At 38.3% G+C, this 27,561-nt stretch overlaps 3 protein-coding genes across 7 annotated transcripts; 2 read left to right on the forward strand and 1 right to left on the reverse strand.

Annotated features, from left to right (window-relative positions):
* The first annotated feature begins 72 nt into the window (after window positions 1-72).
* Window positions 73-24,345, forward strand: LOC110162364 (calcium-binding protein 2-like). Of its 4 annotated transcripts, XR_008632940.1 has the most exons (14): window positions 73-698; window positions 1,732-1,827; window positions 2,585-2,818; window positions 3,723-3,745; window positions 4,543-4,658; window positions 6,221-6,535; window positions 9,549-9,649; window positions 11,341-11,610; window positions 19,521-19,551; window positions 19,629-19,760; window positions 20,329-20,438; window positions 20,506-20,653; window positions 20,728-20,807; window positions 24,308-24,345. XR_008632940.1 is itself a non-coding variant. In XM_020927247.2 (13 exons), the coding sequence occupies exons 1-13, from the start codon at window positions 180-182 to the stop codon at window positions 20,751-20,753; spliced, it is 2,121 nt and encodes a 706-aa protein (XP_020782906.2). In that variant the 5' UTR covers window positions 73-179; the 3' UTR covers window positions 20,754-21,053. The 4 variants fall into 4 exon arrangements, 3 of the variants coding, with proteins under 3 accessions (XP_020782906.2, XP_055015101.1, XP_055015102.1); XM_020927247.2 differs by lacking the exon at window positions 24,308-24,345 and having other exon boundaries at window positions 20,728-21,053; XM_055159126.1 differs by lacking the exon at window positions 24,308-24,345 and having other exon boundaries at window positions 670-797; window positions 20,728-21,053.
* cryba1l1 (crystallin, beta A1, like 1) lies at window positions 20,772-27,323 on the forward strand. The gene is made up of 6 exons (XM_020927285.2): window positions 20,772-20,807; window positions 24,308-24,390; window positions 24,784-24,902; window positions 25,579-25,720; window positions 26,134-26,276; window positions 27,052-27,323. Exons 2-6 carry the CDS (start codon window positions 24,316-24,318, stop codon window positions 27,197-27,199), a joined length of 627 nt encoding a protein of 208 aa, XP_020782944.1. The 5' UTR covers window positions 20,772-20,807; window positions 24,308-24,315; the 3' UTR covers window positions 27,200-27,323.
* Window positions 21,157-23,082, reverse strand: crybb1l1 (crystallin, beta B1, like 1). 2 transcript variants are annotated; one of them, XM_055159138.1, is made up of 6 exons: window positions 22,770-23,082; window positions 22,601-22,698; window positions 22,412-22,530; window positions 22,200-22,332; window positions 21,981-22,123; window positions 21,157-21,889 (listed from the first exon to the last, which is right to left on the reverse strand). In XM_055159138.1, the coding sequence occupies exons 2-6, from the start codon at window positions 22,691-22,693 to the stop codon at window positions 21,718-21,720; spliced, it is 660 nt and encodes a 219-aa protein (XP_055015113.1). In that variant the 5' UTR covers window positions 22,694-22,698; window positions 22,770-23,082; the 3' UTR covers window positions 21,157-21,717. The 2 variants fall into 2 exon arrangements, with proteins under 2 accessions (XP_055015113.1, XP_020782894.1); XM_020927235.2 differs by lacking the exon at window positions 22,770-23,082 and having other exon boundaries at window positions 22,601-22,737.
* Window positions 27,324-27,561: the final 238 nt, after the last annotated feature.

The raw sequence follows: 27,561 nt of genomic DNA on the forward strand, positions 1-27,561 counted from the left end.
CATTTCGTATAAAGCCTGTTTGGCCTCGGGGCGTGTAAGGTCTGCCTCTGCTTGTTGCTACACGCCTCCAGTCTTTTCCGCCTCTACACAGACCCCGCCCGCTCTCTCACTGCTGACAGTTACAGACTTCTCAAACTTGAGTTATTTTTCGTTTTTCGGGACTATGTTCGCTACTGAGAATGGCGGAGGCCAGCGCGCTTGAAGAGCTCCAGTCCGAGCTCACCTGCCCCGTGTGTCTGGAGCTGTTCCGGGACCCGGTCATCCTCGAGTGCGGCCACCACTTCTGCCAGAAGTGCATCATCCAGTGCTGGGAGGTCAAAGCTGAAGAACTATCCAACTGTCCCAAGTGTAGAAAAGCCTGTGCCCGCAAACTTCGTCCCAACTCTCTGCTGTGCAACGTTGTGGACAGCGTGCGCCGCGCGCGCGTCATGGACAGCTCTGCTGTGCCAACGGCCTTGGACACGGAAGACGCGCTAGAATACCCCGAGGAGCGCGAATTCGGCTCCAGTATGAGCAGTGTGGCCTCGTCCATCTCTCACTGGCCCCGGATGTGCTCGGACATGTGTGAGGAGCACGAGGAGAAGCTGAAGCTGTACTGTGAGGATGACCAGCTGCCCATTTGTCTGGTGTGTGGTATGTCCCGGGACCACAAGACTCACAATGTCATCCCCATCAACGAGGCCTTTGAAAACTACAGGGTACTGCCTTTCAAACTCTCATAATATAACAACTCATTAATACCTTTCATAGGGTGACCATTTCAAAATTCAAAACTGGAACACACCCGGTTTGGGATGGTAGGTAAATAAAACTGAGCGTAACATTGTCCATTTTCGATTTCCTTGTGGGTCAGTATATAATCTGAGGGATATTTTTTGACTTAAACTAATTTTTAAGTTTAAGTTTACAGGTTACTCATAAATTAGTCAAAATAGGGACACCTAGGACATTTCTTGTATAAAACTGAGACAAATCACTGGCTTTGGTAAGTTGGCCGGGACAGGAGACATAGGGCTCAAAACTGAGACTGTCCCTGGTAAAGAGGGAAGTCTGGTCACCCCAACCTTACATTTAGTATCACTGCATAAATACAGTGCATATCTCAAGATCAGATTACAAACTTGTCTGTTATCTTGTAAGGAGCTTAACTAGAATAACATTACCAAGTACATATATAATTCTTAATTTTATTCTACAAATATCTTCCGCAACTTTTTATTAGCTAGTTTAACAGGTTAGTACTAGAACAATAGAAGGTAAGACATGTTTGCTTTAGTTACAGACCTGGGATATTACTTTTAAGGAATGCCTTTACTCAGCAAATATGAACTCCTTTCTCTCTTTTTCTCACTAACCTGCCAACATTTCAAGAGCTTTTTTTAAGCGAAAAAAAAAAAAAGCCATCTAGTGTCTGAACAGGTTTAACTGTGCCCCTCACTCTTGTCCCAGGACACTGGTCTGTTTGGTGCCTGTAGACACTGTATAACAGGAATGCAGCAGAGCAGTGCTGCTCTTTTAACTCTGTTGACTGTCCATGTTTGAGCATTTTACTGGTGCTAAATTCCTGATTTGTTTGAATTTGTAGGTCACACTGTTTGGTTGGAGGCAGAGTATCATATGAATCCTGTTTAACACAGTTGTTTTTTAGAGCAAGGAGCCAATCAGATCATGTCTTGAGTTGACTTATATGTGACACCACTTGTTAATGTGTTTCATATGACTGTTGTTCAGGACAAACTGTCAGTGGCTCTGCAGAGGGTGCAGCTGCAGGCAGAGGAGGCCTCGCTCTTCCAGAGACAAACCAATGATAAGATTCTCCTCATTAAGGTATAGAGTTACGTACTATATACAGTATATACTATACATATATGTGTGTGTGGTATGTTCATCATTGAGCTTTGGCACTGACACTTAATACAGATGTGTTGTAGGGACTGAACCTGAAAAGCCTGTTGCTAGGCAGCACTCACCTGCATTCCTCCCCATTACCTGGTATCCACTCGACTCAGTCATTACTCACTGTGTTCAGACCTGGGGTTTCGCACATTTGGTAAAACCGTAACCTTTGGTGTGATATGTTATGACAGAGGTGTGCGTCAGTCAGTGTTTGTCTTCCTCACCCCCTCCAAATGAAAAGCATAAACACAATATTAAAGTGCACAGTGTACACACCCTCACAGAGACTGATAAGGGTTATGCAGTGGTAACCTACACACAGGCCTGTCTGTTACGATGTCTACAGGGTAAACTCACTACGGGGTGCAGCCTGCAGCTACACTATACATACCATCCGCTGCTACTGTGAGCATGTGTTTTCCTGTCTGTCGATTTGACCCAGTTTATGTGCACAGTGCACTGCACACACAAAGATTTCACTTCTGTGTTTGACAGGATGTGGACAAATAGAATGAATAAGTACTTCCTCTTCCTCTCAGTACACGTGCTACCTGTTTATATGAATGTCATAGAAAACATGCAAATCATATGATATTGTAATAAATGATCTTTTGGGTCCGTCCATTTTATCCACATTGAATAATATATTTTGATTTATGAATGGTACTTTCCCATACATGTGTTTTAGGAAAAGGCTGGAGACCTGGAGGAGCAGGTCACAGCGGAGATTGGACGTTTGAGGGACTTTCTTCTTGAAGAGGAGCAACGCATCAAGGAAAAACTACAGAGGCAGAAAGAGGACAAACTTAATCAACTGGAGGAGGCTCTGACACAGGCCACAGAGCAGATAAGCCAGCTGGAAAAAACAGCTGATGAACTGTGTGCCAAACTAAGAGAGGAAGAAAACCCAGAGCAACTCAAGGTAAAACATAAAATAACATAACTGCAGCACTTAAAGGAACAGTTGTGAATTTAAAATAGATAAAACTAGTTTATCTGAATGAAATGATGACCAGTACAAAATAAGCTGGTAATACATTTATTATAATAATGTAACAGTATTCATTTACTGTTAAAAAAGTACATTTATATCAGATGATCCAGCTCACGTGTTTGGTAATAAACACTGTTACCGTGCACACAAATAAATTTTTAAAAGTTTTGTTTGACATTTTGTTTTTGTCACTTTATTTGGAGTATTAATAGTTTTGTTTACCCATCACAAACATACCTGGGGTTGTGTTTTTTTTTGTTTTGGTTTTTCAACACACAAAACCGGCATATTTAGTCTGAGTTCTTCTATCAAACAAAAAACACTGGCATGTGGCAATACAGGAAGTGCTCCACTGTGTTTTTAAACTCTATACACCTTCACAAGAATCATTTGGATAATTTCAGCCCTGGATTTGCCCATCTACTGAACTAAAGATAAAAGGTAACTGTTAACTTGATAACTGCCGCTACATGACATCACAAGGTGAAAGACATTTTAAGATTTTGAGATGCAGACAGACAGTGAATGAAACAAAACACAATCCCAGTTATGTTATTGATGAGGTGACAACATTATAACATGGCTAACAGCTCACATGCAGGCATTTTGTGTAATATAGAACCTTTTAAAATTATTTGGGAACAAAAATGAATTCCTCTTTCATTAGATCACAGCTGAATTCGGTTATAAAGATAAAGTCAAATCATCAAACTGAATGCATTGTTAAATCCCTATTTGTACAACAACGAGGAACTAAATACTAGCGCCATATGGCTAAAACATGTTTCTGCAGATAGCTGAATCTTAACTTGTTTTAATCTGCTCTTTACAGGGAATCAAAGACTTCATCGGAGGGTGAGTGTATTTCCCATTAAATCAAACCATGTCACACTGATATATTGTATGCGTGTTACGTGACTGCATTGATGTTCTATTAAGTAACTCGCATTTGCAAGTCTCAAGTTTGTCCTATGATGACCTAAGGCTGTGACAGGATGTTGGGACATAACTGTGGTTTAACTGATAAACTGCACAAAAAGAAATACTAACCAATATTTATCTATTTACTGACTTTATAAGGTTTAAACATACTGAACAAACTAGAGTCAAGACAAAAACAATGCATTCCCTTCCTTTTTATGAATTTAATGAAGTGCAAATCCCCAGGTTGAAATGAACTGAGGAGATTGGGTCAAGAAAGACAAATTGCATAAATTATGAACCAGTCCTTACTCACTCTGGGGTGGATAGTATGTATTGATAAATGGATCTAAACTGAAAAATGTACTTTGTTTGTTATTGTAGCTTTTTAGATATTTGTTTTATGTCAATTACTTGTTTCTGGTATTCAGTTAAAAGTTTATTTTAAAAGCAGAATATACATTGAAAATTCTCAGATGAAGCAAAGTTGTCATGTCTATTTTTAATGTTGAAGTGTGGGAACAACTGTTTATAAAACTACGGTTTAAAGAATTCAAATCTTGTTACTATAGGTAGAAATATTTAGTTGCATTGTATAACAGGTATGTATGACATTTCCTTTGTTTGTGAAGTTGTACTTCTGAGAAAAACAAAAAATGAAGGTTGTGAAGTAATTTTAAAAAAGACCTGCAGAGTGCCAGAGCTAAGGGTCTGTTCCTGTGTTTGTTTAGGGCTGAGAGCCTGTTTGAGCACCCCCCGGAGGTGAGTGTGGATCTACAGTCTGGAGAGTTCCTGGGCCCTCTTCAATACAAAACATGGAGGAAGATGTGGTCAATATTTCAGTCAGGTAAATCCAATAACAAAGACTAATTAAAAGTAATTGATAATTTTATTCTACAGGCTTACATTTAACATTTGACACTGACTACAGTTACAAGTTCACCAAAACCAGATGAATATCTAATTTCCAGACCTTTAAAATGACTTAAAGAACATGCAAACTGCACAGTTTGATGAGAATAACCAGAGAGACCATGATCAGAAAGAAATTAGATGATTTTGTTGCTTATAGTTCATTTTAATAATCTTATAACTCCAAACATGTGATAATAATCAGAACTAACTGACAACAGCCACTGTAAAGGTCTAAATAAAACCAAAATCTACAAAAAAAAAAGATCAAATTGTAATAATATATTTGCTAAAGAAGTAAAAAAAATGCTGTGCTTTTGTTGGCCATATAATTATATTTACATGAAAAGTGTTAAATGAGATGAACAGTTTATCCCTTCTTTGTAATGCTCCTACATCAAACCATGACCAGAAATCTCTTAAGCTTCTTGGCAAAACATCAATTTTATTTAATAACTATATTTAAGTTACAAATGTTTTATCCAGCCAGTGTAACTTTGCTATTGTTTGTGTGCAATAGTAATCTGTAATCCATCTCTGTGTGTCTTTCTACACATGTACATATTCCACTTTGAGCCAGCTTTACTGTTAACAAAAGGTGGACAGAAATTTTATAGTCAACCAGTGTCTGTAGCTCCATTGTCTCAAAAACTCTAAACTGTTTATTTTCCTTCACTGTCAAACTCCCTCTAAGCTGCTCTAAGCTTTGGCTGCCAAGAATGTCAAAAATGCAATGATTAATGGACTTGTAACCTGCTTTCTTCTTTCGTCTCTCATTGTGTATCCACCAAGGGCATTCGGACTGACCAAACACATCTAAATTTCAGTTTACGTCAAAGTAGTTACACACACTAGCATTTAAAATTTAGTGTGTTCGTTTAGCTACAACTCTGGCACGTCTCGTCTTTCAGCAAATTAACAGTGAGTGATTAAGAGTGTCTCTAAGCTGAAGGTCAACACCAAGGATATGCCTACAGGATCATAGCATGTAATTGTAGGTCATGTTTAGTCTATTGATGTCCTTGGTCAGACCTGGTTCCAGATTTAGAGCTTGGTTTAGTTTTTAGTCTAGTTCTGATTTAGTACCAAATTAGACTTTTTTTTTCACATTTTTACATTTCCACAGTTTGTTTAAATTTTCAGATTCTTAAACCACATGTAAATAAATATTCAAAAATAAAATGGACTTGCAAAATGTGTATTTGATTATTCAAGTGGAATTGTAAGAATTATGGAATAATAATTGTGATCATTTTAGAAGCAGAAATGAAAAAGTCCCTTCAAACTACACTACAAAAAGTAAACCAAAGTCCTTCTGTATCAGGCTGTTTATATCACACTAATTTATCACTCAGAAAGTTTGATTTCACGAGATGCAACAAGACTTTGGGACCTTAAATTGTCACAAGCTTGTGTACCCATACTGTCACATACTTCTCATAACACAAAAATGTTATATTGTGACATAAAAGTAAAAGTTTTTCATCTTTGTTTTAGCCATGACCAAAGTGACTCTTGATCCGGACACAGCCTATCCTTGCCTGTGGGTCTCCGAGTGCCGCACCAGTGTCCAGGTGGGCAACATCCGCCCCACCCTCCCCAATAACCCAGAGCGCTTCACCCGCTACAACATCGTCCTGGGGTCCCAAGCTTTCACTTCGGGGCGACACTACTGGGAGGTGGATGTGGGATCAAAAACTGCCTGGGGGCTTGGAGTAGCCAGGGCATCTGTTAACCGAAAGGAGGAGATCAGCCTCTGTCCTGAAGATGGATTCTGGACCCTAGTGCTCCGGGACAATGGAGACGGGACCAGTGAGTATGAGGCCTGCACTGACTCAGAGGAGGAGGGCTTGATTTATCCAACCAAGCGTCCCAAGAGGGTGGGGGTCTACCTGGACTATGGTCGGGGAGAAGTGGCGTTTTACAATGCAGAGGACATGGACCATCTTTTCACTTTCTACGACGCTAAATTCAAAGAAGCGGTTTTCCCATATTTTAACCCCTGGCCAATTATCAACGGGCAAAACCGAGAGCCCCTTATCATAGTCTCACCACACTGGGCTTAACTTGCTTTATATTAAAATGGGCACTTTATTCTAGTAAATGGACACTAACCTGAAATAAAATGTGCCTTTGTTTGTAAATATATTAATTTTGTTTATGTAGCATAATCCTGAAAATAATTGAATTCTCAGATATTTTATAAACTGTCAACCAATGCATTTCCTAGCAATTGTAATGTTTAAAAATGCATTTTACTTAAGCAATGTTAGCTCAAGTAGAGCCCACAATGGCTTTTCCCCATTTCCATTGCATTTTTCTGCTACTTCTATATAGCTCCACTAGAGGGCGTACATGTGCACCTACTCTGATTATTTAAATAATGTGAATCAGATTCTACATTATGGTACAATCAAGTGCAACACCACACATCAGTCATTTACTAATATAAGATTTAATTAAAAAAAAAAGGAACATCATTATAATTGCAGAATAAAATAATCCTGTTTAGAAAAAACAAAAAATAGACTGTATAAACTAATCTAAAAAAATTAAAAAATTAAGACTAAAATAAAATTGCTTGAAAATATAAAACGAATAATGTACTATACTAATAATATTTTATTGTTATGTGAATAATTCATGTCTAGTGCCAAAGACATCTATATGTTCCAGTGTCCTTTTAGACATGGTTTACACGTTGCCATTGACCTTTGAGTATTTTAAATGACTTCTGTTGCGACCAAATAAATAATGAGAATTGGTCTGACCCAAATAAAAGTTTTATCTTTGTCTATGTGCGTCACCCTATACATTAACTGCAGACTTCAGTGTTACAGACTTGATGGGGTTATGTCCAGGCTCACCCCTTTCGTCTGCCTCCGTCTTCATCTGTAATTAGATATTATAGAGGACTGATCAACATAGCATTAGTAACACAAGCCTACACTTCTACATTGCTCCTGAGCTACCACTCCCTCAATCACTCACCTGTCTCTGACCAAGGTTAAAACTCATATTCTCTCAACATTTCCGCACTTTTTTCAATCTAATTTTCAATCTTGTCAGAGATATTTCCACACCTCTACACCTTTTTTGAGACCTATACTTAAAGATAATGGAATGCCTATGTTTAACCTTGACTGTCAGTAACTTGGCGTTTCATCTATAGTTAATAAGGATCGGGATTGTGCGAGGGAGAGACAGAGGGGCCTTTGCGGTTTAGGTCCCAAGTTTAAGTGATTCATGGAAACCTCATTAGAAACTGGAGAGATGTTAAGCCATACGTTATCCACTGTCTGGGCAACCTCCAGTGTGTATCAGATGTTTAATCCAGGTTAACTGGAGAGATGAGGGCAAGATGGAGAAGTTAAACAAAAAGTCATGTAGGGGGTAAAGTCTAGAGGCATGTTAAGTTGAAGAGTTTAATAGGGATGCAATGATTAATCTAAAAAAAAAAAAATTATTATTATTATAATAATAATGCTGATTAGTTGTCTGCTATAGCAGCACTTTTGGTAATGTATATTTATACCATGGACAGTTGCCAATCACTCACAAAGCTGAAATAGACACATTATCACATAGATTTATCAGTTTTCCTATGCAATTTTTGCAACAGTGAATACTTGCATTAAATAAACTCTTTTCACTATTCTCCAAACAAGCCTCAAAAATTTTTTTTTTTAAAGCTAATAATGCAATACAGTATCGCCAAATAAAGTACCACAATAGATGTGCTGTCACACCATATCAATTTGTCTATCTGTTTCTCTTTCAAAAAGTATGTATTGCTCATAATAACACTATTCAGTTCAACCCCATCACCTGTCTATGCCTTGTTTCTTTAAAAATAAATCACATCATGTTTATATTTGTAAAGCTTTTAGTGGAATTAGTTTTTTTGCATTCACTATTATGCTTTTGTAGAGCTGAAAATAGCACTGATCTGTTACTGTTTGATGTGCACTCGCTTCTTTGCATTTTCACATTTATAACTAGGCCTGAGATAGGACACTGTCTGCACCTGTGTATGCTGCCCAACCACACGTGTAGAATAAGCTTATGTAAGAATGTGGACATCATTCAAGAGAGGTGTTTTTATTCAAACCCAACGCTGCAATTTCAGAATGTTTCATCTGACCCGGGCAAATCTAACAACAATCCAATTTGGACACAACAAAGGCTTCAGATATGAAAGAGATGGAGGGATTAACAGCATCTCCCCAAATCAGCTTGATACTGTTGGCCCCAAAATTGACACATATATATATATATATATATATATATATATATATATATATATATATATATATATATATATATATATATATATATATATATATATATATATATACACACACACAAAAATAGTGCAAGTTCTCTTCCATTTTGATCATTTTTGTATTTCATATTTCAATTTTTAGTTAGTGCTTTTTTGAACTAGCCCTGATTTCAACCAAGTTTACTCATGTATGATTCTGGTATAGTCCTGCTTAAATCCAAGTTAAGTCTTATTTTAAACTTGTTTTGGTACTAGGGGTGTATAATTTGACAATTTCTACTTTATGTGGCCTATGTTCCCCTCTTAGAAATACAATTGTAAATACTGGATGAAGATTTGATAGTCTATTACTGACCTTATTTGTAAAAATCCTCATAAAATCAAAAGCTGTCATAGCTACTGATTATTAGTAGGCTATAAGTATTTGTTTAAAAGTGCACTATGTAACTTTTCTGGTGGAGGGTTCACCACTTGCTTGTCTCCATGGAGATCTCACTGTTTTACCCACATTTAACCTATATTTAACTTATCTATCTCCAGGCCAGGGAGACAAACAGATGATGCCAAAAGGCCAAGTTACAGGTCAGATCTGTGGAGAGGTAAAAAAGGAACGGAAAAAAGAAAGGAAAAGGGAAAAAAAGGTAAATTAATAAAAAAGGTAAGTTTAATGGCAGATTGTAGAACACTCCAGGGAAACCAATGACCTGTAAAACTGTATATACTGCAAATGTATGGCTAATGTTGCATATATTGTTATATTCATCAAGCCATTTAAATCAGGAATATGTGATCTTTTGTCTGTGTTGATGGAAATGCAGAGAGGAAGAGGAGGAGACAGAGAGGTCGGTGTGTGAGAGGTAGATAACGCGAGCAACCAGTAAAGTTGGGGAGGTATAGAATGTCACCTAAAGGGGCAGGGATCGGCACGAGGGCAGAGGTGCAGGAACCCAATCCCACAGCCAAGACTACTGCGGATGATAAAAACCTGCTCACCTGAAACGCACTGTGAGACCGAAATCTAGACAAGCAAGGTGCAGCACTGACGGAACCAACCAGCAAATAACTTGGATTTTTCACATTTCATTTTTAAGGAAGAAAGAAGAGATTGAGAACTTTATGTTTCTCTACACTTTTGGAGATTATTTTATAGCCTTTATATCTTGAGCTGAGAAAAGTTTTTGCTCACTTTGATTAACAAATTTTTTTTTAGAGGACTTATTGCCATGTTTGATCCAATTATGAGCTTTGTTGCAGATTGCTTGTGAGGTTTAACACATAAAAGTAGAAAAACAAGACAGCGGTAAGGGCCAGTGTAGCGGAGGAGAGAGGAGTGAGGTGGGTGAGGGAGGGGGTGGGAGAGAGAGAGGGAGGATTGGGATCGCCGCTGAAACATGTTCATGATCATTCGGGAGACACCAGCAGGAGGAGGCGCTCCGGGGGCTGTGAGCGCACCACCCGAGAGGACTGCAAAACAGGTGCGTGGACAAATTTAATGCAAAGGCAGGGCATCTGAAAAGGTTCAATAAGGGGGAAACTAACAATGAAAGAAGGGCTTGCAAAATAGGTTTACTTTTTTAATCAAAGCAAAGTGCTACCCGTCTCTGAGAGGATTTAACTTTATAAACTCTCTTCTTCTTTTATTATTTTTTTAATAGCATTTAACTGTGTCTGGCTAAACCACCCTCTATACTCCACATAAGCTTTGTAATTGATCTATTGTCCATTCATTGTTATTTTAAATCTGAAAAAGTTTTTAATTGAAATACAATATAGTTATAATATAGAATTATAGTATAGTTATAATTAAATGCAATATAGTTACAGGCCCAAATCAAAATTTACACAAATACACAATACAAATTTTCACTAAACAAGTATTTATATTGATGAATTTGGACTATCATTATTAGATATATTTTCATAAATGCATGCTTGCGTATTTTGCATGCTGTCTTTTTGGAATGGTCAATGAATAATTTATTGGATCCTGGTTTCAGGTGTTACAATTAATAATTATGAATCTATGAAACAATACCATATTATGTTTAATCTCTTTTTTAGTTCATTAAAACCTCATTAATGTAAATCATCATGTGCACTGTAAACCAAGCATAAAACACCACATATAAAATGTTAATAGAGATCTCATTTGTCTTTTTCCTGGAAAGTGACAGAAGCCCTGCCTAATTTGCATGCATTTTAAATGTCCAGGTGTCATATGCAGGACACTGAGCCCCATATTTTGAACACTGTGACATAAAAGTACCAGGCTTGTGTGTACAGTCTCTTTTTCCCAAAGCTCGTAATTGTTGCTCTCCTCTTCCCTTCAAAGGTTCAAGCTGCGATCAAGAAGAAAGTAGAGAAGCAGAAGAAAAGGAAAGACAACCAGGGAAGGACGCCCGGTGAAGTCTCAACGCCGCAAACGCCACGGCAGAGGAAAGCCCAAGTGGTGAGGCCCAACCCCACCATCGAAGAGGCACAAAAACTGGAGCAGACCCTGGAGGAGCTGATGGAGGGACCACAAAGAAAAGAGTCACAGGAGCCAGAGAAGGAGGCGGAGCCAGTGGACCTGCTGCCCATCGTCACCTCTGTGTTTGGACAGGTAAGTGCTGCATGAATTGGACTTTATCTGAATGCAAAGTTAAAAAATGTAAATAGGCCCACTAATTGCTTTCTTTGTATACAACAGATAAAGTACAATAGGCTACAGATGGATCTTGTATGTTAATATGTATTCTGTTTGCTGGCTGCCTTATTTTACATGCACATTGTCCAATCTTCTCCTTAAAACATTGCAACTAGATTTTTCATTCACATAAATCATCTCCTTATCCCTCTTGTGAGTTTTGGGTGCCTACAAAAAGTAACTGTAGAACCTGCATGATTCCATGGAAATAAAGAAAAAGAAAGATGAAAAGAAAACAAAGAAAGAAAAAAATTAAAATAAAATAAATATTTGGCTATATTTAGAGTCTCTGTACTCTCAGAACACTATTAAAGTTATATGAAGCAGCAGGCTACTGTTTTGGGCTTGTGTTACCAAACGCTTTATGTAAGTCTGTAGTAGAATCGTCCTCTGTGTGGGTCCATGTTGCGTGGCTCAAGTTCTGTGGCTGATTAAATGTCTTTCCAGCCTCATGATTGAAACTCTAAGCCCCAAATACAAATTTAAAACCATCTCATCTGAGTTACACTTTTCGCCTGCCCCGCCTGACTGCACCTACCCTCCCTATCGTTTCTTCACATATTGGCTACCTTAATTATCTACATGTCACTAATGCCAACAATTCTTACAGCCAAACAAAGTGGACTAAAGCTGAGAAGATAGCGTGCGTTTGAGGGGGGGTTTAAGCTTCTCTACTTCGGAAAACATGTAATCTGTAAGGGATACAGCCACAGTCACACAGAGATCTGAAGACATCGTTCCACTGGTGTCGGCTCAAATATGGAACAACACTGGCACGCATGAGCTTTAAGCATCTGTCACTTCAACATGTGTATTCTAGTGGTATCATGTTGTGTTAAGCCAGGAGCTATAGATGTATGTTTTTGAGTAGGAAGAACAGATTATGTTTCTCTCACTACAAACCGCTCATTGCCTTTCTAGAAACAAGTAACCTGATCACAGCAGTAGTGGGGTCAAAAACAGGAAGTTGTTATTACGTTGTGCATGAGAAGTCAACCCTGATGTTGCTTATCCTAATTAGGGGCACCACGGTAATAAGCGACAAAAGAGACAATGATGCAAGAGGTCCCGTATATTTTAAGACAGAAACTGTAGACGCGGAAACCGTGAGAGACAACTCATCAGACACTGTCTTTAAAGGGGTAGAGTTTGCATGAAAGGCCTTACCTTTACTGACCTTTGCCTTTTCTTTAAATGTCAGAAGTCAAATAACACACAAAATTGCCTCTGGTCAGCTTTAAGCCATGTTATAATGTTGTTACCTCCTTTGTTTTTGTTTCATTTCATTTCATTCACACATGTTTAAATAACCCTTTTATATTAGTCTGTCTACATCTTCAAAGCTCAAAATGCACTGTTCCACCTTGTGATGTCATGAAGCGGTAGTTTTCAAGTTACCTTTTGTTCAGCAGAAATTGGAAATTCCAGGGCTAAAATTATCCAGATGATTTTAGTGAGGGTATATGTCAGAGTGTATACGTTTAAATATGCAGTGGAGCACTTAACTGTTTCAGACAGTCCATTTTGCACAACGTAGAGCACAGAATAGTGTAATAATCCAAATAATTGCACCTCAAGTATTAAAAATGCTACAGTATGTTCACACAAACATAGACATAAAAAACAATTTTCTCAAAAACTAAAAAAGAAAATCATAAAAAGAAAAATCATAATAATAGACTACATAGAAATTGAGTTGTTTTCATCCATAGAGACTAAGGTTGTCAAAAATATCGTAAATCAGATACTAATTGATACCGAAACTAGGTACTCATTTGAAAAAGTACCAATACAAAAAATATTACTTTAAGAGGACAACCAGTCTTATACTAGCTTTATCAAATTTGTATAAGACCACATGGTAATTCCTGTTTTGTGTTGAAAATTGTGATTATTGTGGTATCGAAATCTGTATTGAATATCAAGCCAATTCCTCAATACTGAAATCGAGTTTGAAATTTTAGTATAGTGACAACAAAAGGAGCACACAGGTTTTGTCTGATCCTGTCTCTTCTGTCTTTAGCCCCTCATCTGATCTCACATCACAACCCGATCTGTTCCTGCCCAGTGCTGCACCAACACTGTTTTACTAAGATCACTTTACTATTGTTCTACCACACTCAACCACAAAAACATGGACAGCTAGTATTACAAGTGCATGCCACAAAATGAACCTACTACTGATGGAGTTACCGTCAGTCATGTGCCCACTTGGACATGCAATTGAAAAGTAATGAAAACGTGCTATGACTAAACCTGTCTAACATTAAATAGTCATTCACATCAAATATTAAAATAGAGGAGTTTAATCAGACCTAATGGCATTGCTGCTGTCTTCGGTTATTTATAGCAAGAATTAATCAGTGGTGGAAAGTAACAAAGTAAAAGTAATAAAGACCTGTACTTAAGTAAAAAAAAATTTAGGCATCTGTACTTTACTTAAGAAGCTTTTAAGTGGATACTTTTTACTACATTTGAGAGCAGGTATTTGTACATTCTACTTCATTACATTTTTGGACAGGACTGAAAAGTAAAAGTATTATAGTTTGACACCAGCCGAGACTGGGGGTTTATTTTAACTCATTCATAGTTTGAGCAAACTAGAAAATACATATAAAAGTGGCTAGGAAAAAAAAATACTGATTGAATTATTTCTGTTGAACAAAATTCTGCAATTTTTTAAAACAAAATCACTACAACAAGCTATTAGATCTCAAACTCTGCTGCAAAATACTCAGGGGAATCCCAAAGATCATAGACAGTACTTTTTATTTGAAATTCAAATATCTCTATCACTGCAACCTCAATGACATTTCATTGCTTTGTGATACAGATCAAAAATCTGTGTTCTAGTGTTAGATTTTTTAAAGGTGTTATGAGTCTTTCAAGCTTATTTACATGCCTCTATATGAAAGTCTCTCTGTATTGACCCCATGTCTGTCTGCAGCCCCCCACTACGAATATGTTTGCATATGTGGTGAATAGGGTTTGGACATCCCTGGCCTATTTAAATAACACATTTGTGCAGCAGTGTGAGGCAGTTTTAAGACGAGAGAAGAGAATACACAAAATTAAATAAGATCAAACTTGATTTAAAGACAAGTATAATATGATACACTATAAATGTAAAATAAAAATATCCTAGTTACCCTATTGGAATAGGTCGGAGGGTAAAGGCTCCTGTCATGGTTATTCTTTGGTTGGTTGGTTTGTTCTCTGTTCATGAAAGTATGTGTGATAATTATTAGTATTAAAGTAAATTATTTATAGTGCTCATTTTAGGCCAAAATAGCAACTAAATGTGCTTAAGATGAATAATAAATACAAGGATATAAGTAATAACAATATAGTTAAAATATAAACAAAAACGTAGAAATAAAAATAAATCATACATGTTATACTAAAGCTTAAGTGAATACAAAGACTTTAGTATAGCTGGAAGTTGCTTAGTGACTAAAATACATCTCTCTCTGTCTCTCTAGGTGCTATCAGCAGTCATTATAGCATATATTTGCAAGCATTTTGTGTTTTTTCCCACTCAAAGTGCTTTTTAGTAGTTACAAGTAGTAGTATATTGATGTCATAACCTATGGCACATTTAGTGGTATAAGTCTTCGCTCACTGCTTAAGCTCCATCTCTGTCCATGAAAAAACTGCCACATCTCAGCTTAATGTCCCTGCAGCTGCTCGAGCACACTCCTATAATAATTCTATATTACAGCGGCCTCAGGTGGTCATGATTTTGCATTACACCATCCAAAGAGTTAGAGGTTGTGCATAGAACAAGTTATGCTATTTTAACTTGAATGCTCTAGTATTCATGTTTACATGATCTAATTTAGAATTTGACTAGTACATATGAATTTTAATAGTTATGCCACATTTGACACCTGTCTGTTGCTATTTTTGCTACTTATTTTTAATTTATCATTACTATTTATATTTGCACACTATTATTATTATTATTATTATTATTATTATTATTATATTAATTGTGATATGTGAGCTACTGTGTCCAAATAATTTCCCTAAGTGTGAGTAAGTCTAAGTAATAAAAAAATATAGGCCTATTTTTCTCTTTTGGACTACCCATATAACCCATAATATAATTTTTTCCTGTTTCAGTTTAATTCAAATGCTTAAGTTGTATTTGAGCAATAGAAGCTTCAGTATTTTAGCAATAATTATATATTGGTTGAAAATGTTACATATGGGCATGGCTCAAATATTCAGATAAAAACATGTATTATTATTCAAGCTGTGCTCTAATATCTTGTCTAAATCGGCTTATAAATTTGTGGTGGATGTGTTACACTCTTCAGTAAGTTCATGATCCCAACTTCTGCTGTCTCTTTCTAAAGCACCACAGCAACGCCCCTCTTGTCAAAGCTCATCAGATTGTGTAACAACTTACACGCAAAATATTAAGAGAGGCACGAGAGCCCCATTCATCCTGCCACACCATATGACACAGGAATTTGCCTAAAAATACACACTCTAATTTCCTCTTCTCTTCCTAAAAATTGTCTAAAGCACTTAGTTCTCAGAAGTAGATGGAACAGGATTTTGTCCTAGACCTGGTTTAACTCTTTAGTTCTAGTACTGATTCTGGTTAAGATTTCCTTATGTAACAAGTAAATGTCAGAATTTTGAGAACTGGTTTAAAGATGAACTATGCAACTTTTCTAATGAGGAGTCTGCCTGTGGTCTCCATGATGCTTTGACCGGAGTATAGCATTCAACCAGTCTATCTTTTATTTACCTTAATAATTTTAGACTATTCAAACTTTTTTTTTATATGTCATAGTTGTTAATTTCTCTTGATCAGAATATCTTTCTCAGTAATCTAAAACCGCAAGGATTAAGACCAGTTCATTTATATGCACTTAATTCCCCCGTCAAAACGTTAAACCCACTGCCACTGAGCGCGTGAGAGGAGAGGACACAGACTGACATGGAGAGAGGGGGAGGAGAAAGAGAGATAGAGAGCGAAGGAGAGAGAGAGGGATGGAGGGAGAGGGAGGGAGGGAAGTTTTAAAACCACTGCCTCAAATGTGGAGCCACTTCTTTGGCTGCAGCTTTAAATTACAGAGATTAATTGTTTGGGCAGTACTATAATATTTTTTTAACATGGTGTATATCAGGATCCTATTTTTTGTAACAAATATGGAACAGGGAAACAAAGGACTTTACTAATCTCATTTGGTGATGGGCAACTGCACCAAACCATCCATGAAAAGAAAAAAGGTAGGAAACTTTCCATTAATTTTTGTTAGCTTTTTGTTTAGTTTTTATTTTATTTATTTATTTTAATGATAAATCTTTGACTGACTCTACTTGATAGATAGAACTTTATGTTTTGTGGTAACAATGATGTGTAAGAATCAACTTTCATAAGCGGTATTCAGACAGTGAAATCAAAACTGACTGGGTTAGAGTCTCTTAAAAAGGAGACAAAAAAGAAATAAAAGGAAAAGCATAAGTGAAATAATAAGTTAAATTACAAAACTTAAAAACTATTTGAGCAGAAAAAATATGTATTTAATTTTGTTCGGTATAGTTTAGACCACCACACGTTGAATTTTTGGCAGTAGTATTGGCTTTGCTCCTTTAGCAAAATATTTCCTATTTTCTTCTTAATTGAAGAACACATGAGAAGATGCTGTAAGTCTTACATAACTCCAGAAGATGTTAGAGGATCAGACAATTAGCAAAATGAGCCGTTGGACAAGAAGTGGTTAGCTCTAAGTTGTCCAGTGTCGGCTGATGTGAGAAGATTACTTCGGAATTAAAAGCAGCTTATGTACTCCAGGCTTACAACTCAGCTCTCACTGTTTGACTATGGCTCCTATCTGTTTATACAAAGATGATTATGATTAATACTAACAATTGTGTGACTCTAAGGGGGCAAATGACAGCATTAAAGCCCATTCGCAAACAGAACGCCACCTAGAGGACGATGAGGATCAAGATGTGAAGGAAAAGCCTTTCAAAGAAACATTTGGTGCTTTGGTGAAGAACTGCAAGATGCTGCAGATAGTAGGCCCGGCCTGTGTGTTCCTAAGAGAGGGGGTTGCATTCGTATGTAACAAGTTATATACTTTAAAATCACCCAATTATTCAGTCACCTCATCTTCATCCATATGGGAACTTTTTAATAATACCGGACGTAGGTTGTGTAAGTAAGCTGTTATGAGACTATTGAGCCAAATTATGTTCAGATTAATTTAGTAGAAGTAAAACCATAGTATCTGAGCTTTAGTATTGATCAAGTGAGACAGAAAAGCGCATTAGAAAAAAATCCTCAAGTCCATGGGTATGTTAATTCTTAAGCAGAGATATTCTACAGTATGGCATTAATAGCATTTGCTCTGTTTTTCATCATTCATCATTCAAAACTACCTTGATAAACATGCAGTAGTGTGAACAGGGTCATTCCCCAAGGATCTGACCCGTTACTTGACTTGATGGCCTCACCTGCTTGTCTCCTCAGAGATAAATAGTTTAATGTCATAAACAGGAACCTCCATGGAGACAAGCAGGTAGCTGACAATCTACAAGAAAAGTGATATAGTGCATCATTCAGTATTGGCAATGAGAATAATATAACAAAAAGGGAAATTCAAAAATACAACTCACCACTACTACTACTATTCCCTGCCTCTATAGTAATGCTATAGTTTTGTCACTGCCTGCCATCACTGACCTGAACCAGACATTTCAGCCCTCATTTAACTACCGCGCACAAGCATCCATCAATCATTTCCATGGCAACACATCGATTGGTTTGGCTGCACTATCAGGTCTATTAGGGCCGATGGTGAGGACAAGCCTGAACTCCTCTTAAAACACACTATTGATACTTTGCAGTGACATCATGCTGGGGGTGTTCTGCATCTGTCTCTATATGGTGGAATGGTCAGCAGTTACCATGATGACACAAAGCACAAAAAAAACAAAACAAAAAAAATGTAGTTTAACATAACACATTTTCAGGAAACTGTGATCAATAAGAGTGTTTATGGTCCTGTTTAGGTGTTTGATTTCCTACAAAAACAGGTGAGGGTGACTTACTACTGCTAACTAGCTTGTGAGTCTAATTTTATGTGTGAGAGGCCTGTTCATCTCACTTGTTGTCGTTCCAACTAAGTGAGCTCTTTATGGTCATATTGTGTCTAATTTGAGTAACAGAGCTTCAGACAGAGCACTGTCTACAGTTAGCATCACATCCTCAGGAAATGTTGATGACATCAGCTGCAAAGTGTCAATATAGTTGTTTTTAAAGCATTATTTTCTTTGAGCTCTGTATGGTCTTCTAGCTATCAAACATGATCTGTATTGTGTATTTATTTATAATTACAGTGCACTTTAATCCTTTATAATGCATCAGATATGTAAGTATACATACATAAAGCTGATCACTCAAAACACATAGCTTTTTTACATTAGCAAACTGCTAGAACGCTAAGCCTGCTTAAACAATACATTGATTGTATGTAGGGGTTTTATTATCACACTTTCATTTTCATTGTACTTCTGTTATATTTTTACATTCAAACACCATATCATTTGTCAAAACACAACGGCCTCCAGGCACTCCAAAACAGTAGAAAAAGTTAACACATCGCACGAGGAAAAATATAGTTAAAAGGCCTTTATTTGAATGGCCAAAGCCAACCATATCATTTGTGTTCTTATGTCATAAGATTGTGTTTAGATTTGGAGGCCCCACTTTTGTGTTTAAGTACATTTGTAAATATTTCCATCTTGAATGTTCTCATTGTTGTACTCTGGCTCCTCTCAAACCTGCACATGTCTGTTTCTAGGACAGGGAGCTGAGGCCGGAGGAGATGGATGGTAAGGTCAAATAAGGTCTAACATGAGAGCAGATGCCTGTGTATATGGGCCTAAACATTGCCTTGTGTGTTGAGCAGAGCTGAGAGAGGCATTCACAGAGTTTATGAACAAAGACGGCTACATCAGTCACAATAACCTGGGCGAGTGCATGAGGACGATGGGGTACATGCCCACAGAGATGGAACTGATTGAGCTGAGCCAGCAGATCTGTGAGTAAGCCTGAATCACACCACAGTCTGAGAAACACAGGCATAGGCTATTGATTCATGCTTAAAGGAACTGTATGTTCCTGTAAGATTTTGATTTTAAATTCCGTAAACATGACCCAACTGTGTTCCCTGATAGGAAGTAGACATGTTCAAATCACATATAGGTATTGATTTTATGATAATGTGTACAGCTGATTTATCATTAATTACCAATACATTTGGCATGATGTTCAAGTTGTTAAAGTTATTATTTTGTATCTCAAGAACATTTTCCAATCAGAAAGCAGAATGAGTCTCACATGAGTCAGCACCTGCATCATTCATCAGTGCTAGTGCTGCCTCTAGTGCAGTATTTGCTGTCCATATACTGAGAATGAGGAAATGTGTATGTGTCCTCTACATGCAATTTAAGGCACTGGCAGCTCAGGTTCAGTTGTGATTGTAATACATTTTTTATAACTGTTACAGCGCAAGCTACAAACTGTCGCTGTAATAAAACATTTGTAAATGAATACTGTAATTATGACATTATAATATCTGGTATAACAACACTGTGTCTTTCCTACAGGTGGAGGCAAAGTTGACTTTGAGGACTTTGTAGAACTAATGGGACCAAAGATGTTGGCAGAGACCGCAGACATGATTGGGGTTAAAGAACTACGGGATGCGTTTAAGGAGGTATATAGGCATGGTTGGTAGTTTTAAGTATTTTTGACTGTTTCTGAACATGTCTCTTATGGTACAGTTTGACTCCAACGGCGATGGCTTGATCAGTTTAACAGAGCTGCGCGAGGCCATGAAGAAGCTGATGGGGGAACAGGTGACAAACCGAGAGATCAACGAGATCTTGCGTGATGTGGACTTGAACGGAGACGGGCTGGTGGACTTTGAGGGTGAGGAGGGGACAGCTGCCTTTGTCTGTTTGACAATAATCACCTTAACACCGTTTCTCTTCCTGTATTTTTAGAGTTTGTGCGGATGATGTCACGCTGACGCTTCCACCTGTTGGGGGGCAGATGGACATTATGCAATGGCTGGTTAAACACTGTATGAATGAACAATTGCTCATGACACTATGGTTTTATATTAAAGGAAATGTTACAAATATATACAATTATAAGCATCTAAACATCTAAACTTGAAGTGCAATAGAAAAAAAAAAAATCATAGTTGCATATCTTATGCTCCATATAAAACATAACTGTTTTTTTATTTTTATATATCAGTGTTGATCGTATGAGTGTAAGATATTGTTTGTGAGGGCATTTTATAATGTATGCAAAGTAATAAATGAGGTGAGTAAGGATGAACCCATGAACTTATCATAGGACCATTATTTTAATGACAATGCCATTTTAGTATTTTGTACACAAAAAATACTTTAGTTGGACAGATATCATGTAGATGTAGTTAAGTTTATTGAAATTCAATTTAGGCTGTGAATAAAACTCCATACAGAATTTATTCAACAATTACAAAAAAACGATACAAAAAAAATGTATGAGTTCATGATTTTTCCTTTTATTGAAAACTTGGCCAAAAATCTGTACAGCAGAAAGGGTGTCCAATGCACAAGGGCTGAAGGCAGGGGCAGAGCACTCAGTTTCCCATGGTGCATCACACCCTGTGCTGAGAGTTGTGTTAAAAAGCATCTGTCTTGCTTCCTCTTTGGTGTTTCATAAAAGTGTGGAGGGGATGAAGTGAGGGACTAAAAAGGGGCAGATAGTGGTCATTACCGCTCGGCTCGGAGGGGAGAAAGAGAAAGCAGAGGCAGAGGAAGTCAGGGAGGCCCATTATGGGCTGAGTGGTGTCCATCTCCGCTGGTCAGAAAGTGTCAGGTCAAATAGTGACCCAAAGCCCCAGAGGAAAGGCTTCAGTGGTCTCTCCCCTCTCTCTCTTCCTCCGCCCCTCTCCCTCACTCCCACTCTTTCTTTCTCTTTCTCTCCTTCCCTGAGCCTCACTTGCTGGCCATGGTGTAGCAGCCCTGTTGGTGCCACTGCATGTCACGGATACGCCTCACAGACTGGAACTGAGGGCAGCGGGCGCCGTACTCGTTGAAGTGCCTGTAGTCGCCCTTCTCCAGAAGGTACTGGCTGCCACGGTAACCAGGGTACTGGTATCCCACCCAACTGTACAGAGCAGAGTATCGGTATTAAGTATGTGTGAATGTATACACAGAATAATGTAAACTACAGTGGTTTGTGTGGTTTAGAGCCTTACGTTCCACAGCTGACAATGATGCTGCCCACTCTGTCAGTGAAGCCATAAGAGAACAGACTGGGGACGTCATCGTCCATGATCTCCATCTTACGGCCCTTGAACTCTCCCACCTCATACAGGCAGATCTTGTGCTTCTCAGGGTCCTGAGAAAGAGTATAGAGGTTTAGTAATACTAGCACAACATAAGTATAAAAAACCAAACAGGAGTCATGTACACACCATTCTGACAGGCCTGAAGGACAGCAGGTAGTCGTTCCTCTGGCAATTGCTCCAGGAGTCCCAGCGGGGGTACTCTCCCTTCTCCAAGATGTACATTTCTCCACAGAAGTTCATCTGCTCAAAACCCACAAACCTGCAGACACACCTCAGTTAAATGATCCAATAATGTGCTTCTATAAAATACTCTCTATTGTATTCAGTGTATCACTTACGGTCCACATTCCACGCGCAGAGAGCGCACGCGGTCCATGCCCATCTCACACACATTCATGCACTCATTGCTGATCTCAATCATACGACCCTGGAAGTTCTCCTGGTCGAACACGTACATCTGGAGCAAACACAGAAATACGTTTTGTACATTTAAAGAACTACAACTTGATGAGGCTTGTTCCACAAACCTTGTAGGACATCATCCCCATCTCAGACTTCTTGCTCTGAGCAGCCTTGCCGTCAGTCTGAGAAGAAGTCTTGGACTTATCTCCACTGGACATGATTGCTATGAGGACAGGCTCTGTTATTCAGCTGTATATTTCTATTTGACAATGACTTATTTAATAATGGCCTTACCTGTCTGTGTGTGCCTGCGACGAGCCTCACTCAGAGTGTGTGGGCTCGGACTGTGCCCCTCCCCTTTATACTCTGGCGCTCTCAGGGCCAGGATTACCCCCCGTGAAACAAACCTGCTGAGGTCAGTGACGCCACACAAAAGAAAGTCCTCATCATCACAGACATGGACACGCGTGTAGACGAGGTGTGTGGAGATGGGTGTGTGTAGACGGGATGTGTGTAGACAGGACAGCGGACACACTGAGAACAAGCTGAAGTTCAAAGACAAACTTGAGACATGCTCAAATGACCATATGAATCTGTTGTTTGTATCTGTGACCTACACTCCTTCACCTACATTCAAACTGATTTTATTATGTCTTCAAATAAAATGCTCCAGTGCTCTAATGCACATATGTTCACTTCCATCTTTATATTGGACTGGATTTGTAAAATTAATCCTTTTAATGCCATGTTGTATTACTGCCACTTAATGCCTGTTATTAGAAATGTACAATCTATGTACATATATTGTGTGTTCAGCTATTGCAATAAAATAAGAAAAGCAAAAGTGAATAGTCAAAACACAATCATTACATTTATGTAATAAAAAAACTATAGGGATGAATTTAGGTAATTAGACACAACAGTGGATACATCATTATGACCTTTAGGCCTGGAGCTGAAAGAATAAAAGAAAAAAGATTGAAGTTGTAACTTGCAAAGAGAAACTCATTATTTCTATGCAGATACAGTAGGCTTAATTAACAGTACATAGAATGGTTTAAGCCTAGAACGTTTCTACATGGGTCGAGGTCTTCTCGGACCCCAGTAGTGCCCCTCTGAGGACCGTCTAATCCCCACATTCCGCGCGCTTTTGTCCCTTGCCACGCGCCGTACTGCTGACCAGCGCCCGAACTAACCCGAGCGCCTTTGTGTGACCACTATGGGATGTGCTGAGCTGGTCCCCCGGCACAACACTGTAACTGCGGCCACTCGCGAGCGTAGCCCCGTGGACGCGCTTCGCAGAGTGCATAAGCCCAACCAGAGCCGTGAACGCGCAAACATCCTCGACCGCAGGTATAAAACTGTAGCGCCAGGATCTCTCAAAGCTCTACGCGAGGCTGGCGGTAGGCGCGTACCACTCCACAACTCTTCCAATAAGTGCCAAATATAGGTAAGGATCCATCTCTGCTTTGCACACAGCTCAGGGCCGCACTGTGCACTTAAAAACACAAAAGCACTTTCTCACCTATACCTGAAACACATGAAAGCTAATAATTCAATTGCACACTGCATTATGTTGAGCAAACACGCTTATTAATAACAATTCCTATTTGATTTTATTTGATTGAACTATATTGAATTTATTGCTATTATCTACATTTTAACAATAATATTTCTATTGCATTGTAAAGGTTTTATCTAAAAGTGCACATTACAAACTGAGCCATTGGTCAACAACGTATACTTTATAAATATAAGGCAGCACAAAAGTAATGGGCAAACAAATATATAATTAAAAATTGTCACATCTTATATTTGATGCCACTGTTCAGGAGCAAAGATGTACCGAACTACAAGATCCCCAATGATGCAGCCACTGGTCAACTCTGGAATGGGCATGGCTCCATTCTTCAAGGTAAAAATACATAACAGCTTGACAGTCAGTTAGGGCTGCTGAATTATTTGCATTATAAGTTTGATTACAATTATTGTTTAAATCAATTACAAACAAACTATATATTACGTTCTATTGTGAATGAGATGGTCATTATTCATTCTGTCCCACATTGTAATGTTATACATTCTGTACAAATATACACCGGCTTTTAAGACATGAATTCAAAACAATACAAATATAAGTCTAGTCTATGTAACAGGGCAACTTTTGACAGTACATAAATAATCGTGATAATAATGACTGAAATATTCATGATTTATAATTTTCTCTTGCATAATGTTAAAACAGTTAAGATTACATACCTCTTGGCTGGTTGGTACGATGATGTTTAGGTCTCCTCTGTTCTTGCAGGTGACTGTGTTTGAGCAGGAGCACTTCCAGGGAAAATGCCTCGAGTTTACCTCCGAGTGCTGCAACATCCAAGAGTGTGGCATGGACAACATCCGCTCCGTCAGGGTCGAGAGCGGAGCGTAAGTTGGCTGGCAACTGTGAAAGAGATTTAAAATAATTATCAAAAAAAAACAAACAATTTAAGTGTTTTAAACCCTAAGAATGGACAAGGAATGGTTTGGATATGCACAGAGGAAGGAGGATATTAAAGGCCCTATATTACGCAAAATTCACTCTTGTGAGCTTTAAGCAATGTTATAATATTGTTACCTCCTCAAAAACATACCTGGAGTCTGTCTACATCAAAATGCTCTTTTTAATCTTGTGAGGTAAGACAGTGGTAGTTTTCAAGTTAACAGAATCAGCATTTCCAGAAATGAAATCACCCAAATGATTCTAGTGAGAGTGGATGGAGTTTAAAAACACAGTGGAGGACTCAAGTGGTCTTGAGAAATTATATTTATTGGAATGTGAAGAGAGGATGCAGATGATAAGATCAGGTTAACCGACGAGACTGTAGCGAGTAAATCCTAATTTTAAATTAAATGTAAAGACAATGAACATCTTAAAGTGCACCATGAGACATTGAAAAACAAGATGGTTAGCAGTGATCAGACAGAAAACTGAATATCGCACGTAATATCAGACATAGCACCATAGCACCGTAAACCATAACAATCCAATATTGTTATGATTTAATTCCTATGATAATAATCTGTTTTTATCTGATTAATCTTTACCTCTATTGTCTTCCAGCTGGGTGGGTTATGAGCACCATGACTTCCAGGGCCAGCAGTTCATCCTGGAGAGAGGAGAGTACCCACACTGGGACTCCTACAGTGGAAACATCTCGTACCACGTGGAGCGCCTCATGTCCCTGCGCCCCATCTACTGTGCTGTATGTACGCAAAAACAAAGGACGAAATACTATGTTCAATATTAACATTATACTTGACTGCCCTTTTTCACACCAAGTACAAGTTTTGAAAATGGTATCTAAATATAAGTTTAAACACTAAATAAAAACTTATTAGACTTATTATAACACTGACAAAGATAAAGCTGGGCTTGAGAAAGTAGCTCATATCAAAATGGTTTCAAAATTTTGAGTCACACATTTTCAGTTTAGACTTTGTGAGAATCACTGGAGAAAATCTCTGTTATATGGTTTCTTGAGATAGAGATATTATGTTTGCTATGAATATGAAAGCAAAAATGTCTTAAGTATTTGTAAACCCTACACAAGAACCTACTAGACATAACGGGCTTCGTTGCTAAGCTCCTATTTACCTTGTTTTTGTACTTTTGCAGTCCCACCAGAGCAGCCGCATGATGATTTTCGAGAAGGAAAACTTCCTGGGGCGTAATGTTGAGATCTGTGACGATTACCCATCTCTGCAGGCCATGGGCTGGATGTGGCCCGAGGTCGGCTCCATGCACGTGCAGTGTGGCGCGTAAGTGTCCCCTTCAAACCCTGCAAACAAGCACAGGCATTCACATTCAACTTCTATATTAGTCTAATCTTAAAAATCCAAGCAGGCCTTTCCCGATAGTAGTGAGGATCTCTTTTGAGCACTATACACTACATCACATTTCTAGTGGCTGCTACCATGGAGATGTTATGCTTTGCCTGGCATGTTCCATAGTATGGTATTGAATATATATCTTGTAAAAATATTTATATTATTTTATGCACAAAAATAACTTGAAAACATACATTCACACTGAGAGCAAGGTGCTATAGTGTGGAATATTTCAAAGAGATAAGGTGGAGGACCCTTCAAAATTAAAAACATACATAGTGCATTTGAGTGAACCGGCGTTTTAAAGCATTGGTTATTTAAATCCCTCTCAATGTACTATGTAGTAATATTAGGCTTCACCAATAAATGCATAAACACAAACATTTCTATTTAATTGTTTAATCACTTGCAGATTATTCAGATTCAGTCTTTTGCAAAGTTTAAGTTAAATTAGCACTAGCTGTAGACATTACATATAAAAGGCATTTTGTAGTGAGGCCTCTCTCTAAGTCACTTTTTTTATTACCCACCACACAGACGACCTGAGCTCTCGAATGCACCACAACCCTCCCCAGTATGAAGTCTATGCCGGAACATACCAAACACAATCCCTGAACATGTTCCAAATCCCCAATCTCTCACTCTTGCCTTTTGCCTGTCCTTAAAATAGCCCCCCACTGACTATTTCATTAATTTGCACTTGCAGCTTTGTGTGCTACCAATATCCAGGCTACAGGGGGCAGCAGTACATCATGGAGTGCGAGAGACACAGTGGAGACTACCAGCACTGGAGGAACTGGGGGTCCCACAGCCAGACCCCCCAAATCCAGTCCATTAGACGCATCCAGCACTAAGTGTAAACAAGTACCAAAAAACTGAGGACGAGCAGCACAATTTAAAGACCTAACCGTTTTAATGCCTCCTTGCCAGCACTTCTTTCTACTTGTTTCTTTAACCTTGACTTGAGCCACGACCCCTTGACCTTTGAACTTTCAACTTTGCAGCCAAAACAGACAATATTGCACTGGGAATAAGAAACACACGCTCATATTCATATACACACAGCAGAGTCCTTTATTTGGAGGGAAGTCCCTACATGTTCAACACTTAACTGCATCTAGGCTGTGCTTAATGACTTAAAACATCCAAAAGACCTCAAATGGCGTCCCCTAAAGTTCTCCCCAGTAAGTGCAGCACAGATGTGGCACAGGGTTGT

Source organism: Boleophthalmus pectinirostris, unplaced genomic scaffold, assembly GCF_026225935.1.
Source record: "Boleophthalmus pectinirostris isolate CB_2022bp ecotype Guang Dong unplaced genomic scaffold, ASM2622593v1 HiC_scaffold_23, whole genome shotgun sequence".
Classification (NCBI taxonomy): domain Eukaryota; kingdom Metazoa; phylum Chordata; class Actinopteri; order Gobiiformes; family Gobiidae; genus Boleophthalmus; species Boleophthalmus pectinirostris.